Source organism: Sinocyclocheilus grahami, unplaced genomic scaffold (genome assembly GCF_001515645.1).
Source record: "Sinocyclocheilus grahami isolate Dianchi unplaced genomic scaffold, SAMN03320097.WGS_v1.1 scaffold333.1, whole genome shotgun sequence".
In the NCBI taxonomy this organism is placed as follows: domain Eukaryota; kingdom Metazoa; phylum Chordata; class Actinopteri; order Cypriniformes; family Cyprinidae; genus Sinocyclocheilus; species Sinocyclocheilus grahami.
In genome coordinates this window covers 481787-489699 of record NW_015505512.1, presented here as the reverse complement: position 1 = coordinate 489699, position 7913 = coordinate 481787, and the positions used below count along the sequence as shown (strand labels likewise).

General features: G+C 38.1%; 1 protein-coding gene across 2 annotated transcripts in view; it reads right to left on the bottom strand.

Annotated features, from left to right (window-relative positions):
* Nucleotides 1-219: 219 nt before the first annotated feature.
* LOC107602709 (cAMP-dependent protein kinase catalytic subunit alpha) overlaps nt 220-7913 on the bottom strand; it is a 31967-nt gene continuing 24273 nt past the window's right edge. For both annotated transcript variants that reach the window (XM_016295277.1, XM_016295276.1), the window contains exons 6-10: nt 6687-6813; nt 6407-6502; nt 6204-6326; nt 3437-3601; nt 220-3304 (exon numbers count right to left, since the gene is read on the bottom strand). In XM_016295277.1, the coding sequence (XP_016150763.1) occupies nt 3179-3304; nt 3437-3601; nt 6204-6326; nt 6407-6502; nt 6687-6813 (637 nt within the window). In that variant the 3' untranslated portion in view covers nt 220-3178. The remainder of the gene's footprint in view (nt 3305-3436; nt 3602-6203; nt 6327-6406; nt 6503-6686; nt 6814-7913) is intronic.

The following is a 7913-nucleotide window of genomic DNA, read 5'->3' as shown; positions in this document are numbered from 1 at the left end:
GCAGTACACAAGCCACAGTTAAGACAGCTGACTCCACTGTGATGTGACCCCCCCCCCCCCCCCCCCCCCCCCCCCCCCCTTTTCTGTCCGGTTAAATGTCCTGTGACAGATAAATCAAAATTCAGAACAATAACATTTTAAGACGTCACCACACTTTTGTAACTTTAACAATTAAAACTTTATTGGAATGATACATGTTGCAAAATATTATTCTGTGTATTTTTTTTTAAACATACTTGATGTGTCCTACGGGTATCCGTCAACTTCTCCAGAAGGTAAAATAATTAAGACTGTTAAAGGCAGAGAATATACAGTATTGTTTCCCGAGAAGGTACAATAAACTACACCATCACCATACCCATGTCGGGAGGAAAGAGACTCCTGTTATTGAAAATACACTTAGAAAATATGCAAAAGTAAATCAAATGTTTTCTTCATGATTTTTTTTTAAAAGCAAATAGAAGAGTGTAGGAAACTGGATGTGTACAAAGGCAAACTGTATAATGGACTGATGCGCACACACACAAAAAGATGACTGACGATGTGAATGAACAGACTGAAGGATGTGTGACACCCATGTATCTGAAAGGAAGGGATGGGACCCAGACATAGAGGGATGACATATGAATACCGCCAAAAATGTCACATTTTTCCATGCTCTGACAAATAAAAAGGTGTAATGAAAGGTGCATTTGAGCCATAATTTCCCAAAAAGTCAGTTTTAAAACGGTGATGCTTTAGACAGAACCCTTCCATGTCACGATCGAGCTCAAAGATGAGGAAAAAAGCTCACGTGAAGCCAACCTGTACATTATAACTCCGTACACCAGTTGAGGATAGTCTTACGTTGCTTCTAGCATCACGAGACCAGCGCAGAAGAGCCCGCTGGGTAATCTAAACGTACAGACGCATTCTTTAAACACTGATTGTTTTGTTCTCCAGCTATTTAGACCAAGAGATGGAGCTGTTTCTCCTGTTTGTACAACCATTTTATGACAAAGTCTCCAGAAATGGGGCAAGAAAATGTCCCAGCAAAAGCTAGGCATGCAGGGAGAAGAATGAGGGAGAGAAAATCAAACCTACCATCATGTTTTGTGAAATATAAACTCATGCCCTTTGCTCATCTATGTTACTAAAGCTACACCAGCACCCGAATGATCAAAAACGGACCCAATCCGGTGTGTTTTGGCTGTGAATCTGGCAGAATACATTGACATGACATTTCCCAAGAGGGAAAAGAACAGTAATTTGATCTCGTACTGCAATTTAAATGGCATCAAAGCCGTTTAGTTTCCAATCGATACTTCTGTTATTAAAAGAGTTGTTTGAAATACCAATTTTAACCTGGCGCCAATCTGTAGTTCGCACACATTCAACAAAATTAAGTTACATTACTCATCATAACAAACGGAAATAATAAACCAAAACAAACAAACCAAAAATCAACTTTGCACGATTTTGAAATCGGCACCTAAAGAACAGCCGACTCCTGAAGGACTGAGCTATAAGCGATGGTGGGCATCTCAGTTTTAAAGGTGAAGCGTGTCAATTCTGCGCAACTAGCAGCAGCAAAGAAAAACACACAAAAATAACGACTTTGATCAATTCTAATATATTATGTCCTTTCTGTAACTCAGACTGCGCGCAGTTCAGTTTGGTGCCACTATTGGAGCCAGAAGTTACACTTCACCTTTACAATCGAATTAAATATTCATCGACGCAAAACTTTTCAAGCACAACGAAATAAAATCTACGCAACACACTACGCATTACTGCACACTTCTGGAAACTAAACAACAACATAATAATCATGGGGACTTTTGCGTTTAGATTGTCTTGCATCCAACAAAGTTACAGAGCAAGATAGAAAGCGAACAAATTTTGATCAGTTCGTCGGACGACCGAATGGAGCTTCACTAACTGGTCGATATCTTAACACACAATAAAGTCAACATGAACAAGCTTATTTGAAGCAGAACGTATTGGAAATCGGCCTAATTTTCAAACAACTTTCATGTCAGGAGAAGATTATTCTTATCGTCGGTAAGGATGAGAAATACCAGACTGTTCAATTAAACAAAGGGTTTGGTCACCAGCAGGTGACATGGCAGAAAAGAATAATAATAATAATAATAAAACAAGCAAAAACACATCCATCAGGAACCCAGTGTAACCACAGAAACAATGCTCTCCTTTAACATTTTCCTTTAAAAGCATCTTTTTAAAAACAACCAGCTGTATTACAAGCCTTTGTGCTCGCTGTTAATTCATTGTATTCCTTCAGTTCGGATTTTTGTTAGTTTATCTCTGGAAATGTATCTTAGAATCAAAGCCATCTGCGAAAACGTGTAAAATAATGGATTTGGAGCTTCAAGTATGCTTACATGCTACCGATGTGTAATTTAAAGTAGTGTCACGGTCTTTTCAGTGGCCACTTTCAACCCAAAGCACATTCTATTGGCTTAAATACAAACATACTGGCTTAAAATACACTAAATGATCTAGAGAATGACGAATGATGATCCAAATCAACAATCTTTACACTAAGCGCCTGATTCTGTCTGATCTTAGAGCACTGTAGCCAATTAATATGCGATGACAAAATTGAAGAATGGTAGTGTGATGCTTGAAATCCAAATGAGAAATGGGTGTCAAACAAAAAGCCAGAACTCTTGAACGGTGTAAGTTGTTTGATTTGGTATTGGGTGCCAATAGGTGCACAGGAAGTAAACATGATGTGACAGGGTGGAGAACTACAGAGCAAGGACACCTTTGCTAATAAAAAAAAAAAATTATCTGGAGATGCCAAAATTCAGTACCAGTAAGTAACCTCTATATCTCTGGAAAAACAAAAAAAAGAATAAGTCACAAATATACCCATGCCAGCCAGTCAGAGAAGTGACAGAATCTCTGCCCAATGGACCCTGGCTACCAAACAAGAGGGAAAACATGAAAATGGATAAGTAACAAGGGACGAAGGATCTGAAAAGGCAACACTGCTGGCGTCTCTCTCAGGACGTTCTTCTTCTCCCTCCATCTGTGTCTGAGGGCTCTACGTTGTTGTTACCGATTAAGGCTCAGTCCAGTCCATCATCATCATCATCACCCTGGAAAACGTTTTCTTCTCTCTGTTGCCCCACATCTAATTTCTCTCCATCCCTCTCCTCCACTGCTGCTTCTAGAATTCAGCAAACTCCTTTCCACATTTCTCTGAGAAAGAGACCCGGATTTCTTCTTCCTCGTAGTCGTCAAAGTTGCTGGTGTCACCGGGGCCTTTGCACTTAGGGATGAAGGGGGCTTCCACCTGAAGACACAGGTTATTACATTCTGATGAAATATTATGAAGACCATAACATGTACTGATGATGAGTTGGGGATGAGTTGAAGATTGGGGAAATGGTGAGGACGTTATAAGAACCCAGTATGATTGAGGTACCTTCTTCTGGTAGATTGCGATCCAGTCGGTGGTTGCAAACCATTTGTGGCCCTTGATGTCGTTGACACCGTTCTTGAGGTTACCGAAGCGCTTCGTCAGATCTACCTGTAGCAGGTTCCTCAGCAGGTCCTTCAGGTCAGAGCTAAAATGTGAGGGGAAGCGAACCTAGAGAAAGATTAATACACACTGTCAGTTTGGGTTTGGGATTCACAAGCACCTTTACAAATATGTCATGTTCCAATACACCAGAAAGGTCTAATCATAATTGACACAATGTTAGGGATGCACGATATTATCGGACCTATATCGGAATCGGCCGATAATGGCGTTAAATGTAAATATCGGCATCGGCCCGATATGAAAATTTATGCCGATATGTCTTGCCGATAAGAGGAATACATTAACTCACATGTGCTCAGGGTGTGCTGGCGATTAGATCACGTCAGCAGTGTGACTAATTTTTGAAGCAAAATTTTGTCTGAATGATTATTAAATTCACTCTTTTGGATCGCTGCATTTACTCTGTCGAAGCACGTACAGAATGACACTTCAGTGTATGATAGAGTAAACAGTAATAGCACATGCAGCGGCAGCCTCCCCCGGGTCGTAATGCCCGTTCGGTAAGGAGTTTTAATCTGTAAGGGGGTGCTGTTGGCCTACTTTTAATCAAATGAAAGTAAAATACACAAATAACATTTAGACTGTTTCTGACCAAATAAAGCAGTATTGATGTCATAAAATCATGAGTATGTTTTGATTTAAAGGTCAGAAGCTATAGCTTACATGAATAAAAAAAAATTACAAACAATTAAAATTAAATAATTTTACATAGCCTATACCAGGGGTGCCCAACCCTGCTCCTGGCGATCGACTGTCCTGCAAAGTTTAGCTCCCAACTCTAATCAAACACTCCTGCCTTTAATTTTTAAGTGATCCTGAAGACCTTAATTAGTTGCTTCAGGTGTGTTTGATTAGGGTTGGAGCTGAACTTTGCAGGACAGTTGATCGCCAGGAGCAGGGTTGGGCACCCCTGGCCTATACTGATTTATTCATTAATGTGTAATATGTTATATATTTTTTTAACTTATGAGCTCTAAAATATTTTCAGAATGTTTACAACTCTTTTGCTTTAGATCATCTACAAATGTTAAATCTTAAAATAAAATGTTAAGGTTACTACTGCATCTTTCTGAAAAAAAAAATTGCAGCGATTGATATATAGTTTATTTATAGTTATTTTCAAAGCTTCGATGTACTGTCATTATAAAATAACTTCATTGTTGTTTAATTATAACAAATAAACCAAAATGTAAAATAATGCTTATAATTTCCACACAGGAGAGACTCGGTTTTGTTTCCAAACAAAAGAAAATATATCGGCATCGGCCAAACATAGTTGAAAAATATTGGCAAAAATCCAATATCGTGCATCCCTAGTTGTGACTTGAATATTTAAATGTAAAACCATGTAGAAGACAGCTGATGTTGGACCCAAACCACAAAAACAATGAGAGCAGCAGCAGAAGACTGCAAGCTAAAACCTTTAGATGACTTAGAGCTAAAATGTAAACTTTCATTTTTAAAATTCATATCAGCATCAAAAGATATATTCATTGCAATATATATGCAATCAGATTTCTTAATACACCACAATAACAAATAACAAATAAAAACGTTATACATTTGTTTCAGTTTAATACTGGATGAAAATTGTGAATTCATCCCCTGTTAAAACTTCTATGAGTTAAACTATTGTCTAGTAACATTAAAAGCAAAACAGCCTAATAAAATAAAATCAATACAATAAAACTAAAATAAAGAGCCTCTGCTAAATTAATGAATGTAAATGTAAAATATGCTTGGTTATCTAACGCACACACACACAGAGAGAGAGAGAGAGAGAGAGAGAGAGAGAGAGAGAGAGAGAGAGAGAGAGAAAGACACAAATATAAATATAAATCCGAATGACTACAATGGACAGAATAAAAACAAGAGAGAGAGAGAGAGAGAGAGAGAGAGAGAGAGAGAGAAAAAACAAAACATACAAGCCCATAGGTCTGACTCCAAGTCAGCATTTTTAGTATTATTTATATACTCATAGTCTTTATTAAAATTTTGGAATAACTTTTTTCAGTTAAAATTTTTGTAATTTTGTTATGCGCCTTTGTGATTTTTATTTGGTTTTGTTCTTTTTTTATATTATTTAGGTTTATTTTTTTGTTTTTATTTATTTACAGTTAGTATTTTTAGTGCTTCAGTGTAAACTTATTTAATTTAGTTGTCAAGGCATCATCTCTCACGTTTAAAGTTTTAATTATTTTAATTGTATTTATGTTTTAATAGTTTCAGTTAACTATAATAACCCTGCTGTGTTACCAAAACCACAAATAAAAACATTAAAAGACACAAGACATGTTTCAGTATTTATTTTGTTTATTATTTTGTAGTATTAATATTTTGAATCAGCTTTCATATATATGTGCGTACCTTAAATTTAAATATTACATTAGTTATTACGTTTTTGTATATTCTTATTTAGCTTTATTTTTATTTCAGTAGACTTTGTTTTAGTAGACTTATTTTATTTCAGACAGTCGCCCAAGCAAGTTTTTCCATCTAATATTTCAGCTTTATTTCAAGCAATGAAACAACACCGGTTTAGATAATAACAGCACCACTGACACACGTGTGCAGTGCAGTGCAGTGTGGCCACTGCACTATATGACATCCAGCACCAAAAAATGTGATAATCATTCGCAGCGCTCACCTTCCCAGAAACAATCTTCTCGTAGATCTGGATGGGCTGGTCGGCAAAGAACGGAGGGTAACCGGCAGCCATTTCATAGATCAGCACTCCCAGAGCCCACCAGTCCACTGCTTTATTATAACCCTGACAGACAGAGAGAGCAAGAGTTATGCTGAAATGGCTTAAACTGCAGTTAAAACAAGTAATGCAGCTTCGGTACTCACTTTACTGAGGATGATTTCTGGCGCCAGGTACTCGGGTGTGCCACACAGTGTCCAGGTCCTGCCCTTTACACGTTTAGCAAATCCAAAATCTGTTACCTGAGAAAACAGCAAGAATGAATATTGCATGTATTCTTTTGTGAAAACCTGTGAATGAGCCTGGATGGTCTTAAAGAGACACTCAAACACAAGGCAGGTATACTCTTTGCAGTCATGTGACATTCTTGGAGCTGCTATCATGGCATTTCATGAAGTCATCTGGTTTTAAACCCTGTGTGTTTACCTGTATGTAGCCCTGCTGGTCTATGAGCAGGTTTTCAGGCTTCAGATCTCGGTAGATTAGATCAAGTGAGTGAAGGTATTCAAAGGTCAGAACTATCTGGGCGGCGTAGAATCGGGCATGAGGCTCACTGCATCGGACAGAGACAGATAGACACAACGTAAATGTACAGAGGTCACAGGACCTGCGTGCCAGTCATTATACAAGAATGATACGATTGAATAGTTTTAGATGAAGCAGGCCTACTGCATGTCACGTATCAGGACACTGCTGCCACTGTTTGACGTCACGTCAACTACCCTAAAATAACAATTAACTGAATTGAAAATAAACAAATCTAAACCTAATGTGCACAGCAATTCTCATGAATCTGCATGGTTTTTTAAATTCTGAAAATACTTTTATCAGTGGATGTGTGAAAATAATAATAATAATAAAACTGATAAAAAAGGACAATATACAAAATAACCAATGACTGTTATGCTTAGGGATGCACCAATCCGATAGTGCCATTTTTGCGATTTCTTTTTTTCCGATTGTGCAAATTATTCTGTTACTTCTGAAGCCATACGATAGCTTAAAGGGGTCATATGATGCGATTTCAAGTTTTCCTTTCTCTTTGGAGTGTTACAAGCTGATTGTGCATAGATAAGATCCCTGAAGTTGCAAAGACTAAAGTCTCAAAACCAAAGAGATATTCTTTATCAAAGTTAAGACTCTGCCACGCCCCCCTAAAACGGCTCGTTCTAACACGCCCCCACATATCTACCTCACTATGTGGAAATATTTGCATAATGCCACCCAAATGTGCACGCAAAGAAATGTGGTGTGGTTTCAGTAACCGCAGTTAGTGTTGAAGCAGCCATGTCAGGGAGACGCTGTGTGTTTCTAGGCAAAAGCAAAAGCACTTTATTTGGCCTTCCGAAAGTAGATGCATTTAGGAATCTTTAAGATGACTTACAACAGAACAGCAATGCATTTTATGGATGACCGTTTCGTGAACCTAGGAGAGGAGGTAATTCTGACTTTGCTATGACAATCTGACGCTTCTGAATCAGCTACTGTTTTGTTATTAGTTTAAGTATTTGCTATTGACTGTTCAAATGCGGAGTTTTGCGCATCGTGTGTGTGTGTGTGCGCGCGAGAGAGAGGGAGAAGGGGTCACATCACAGTGGAGTCCGCTGTCTTAACCGTGGCTTGTGTACTGCAAACACATACCAGCGTCATCAC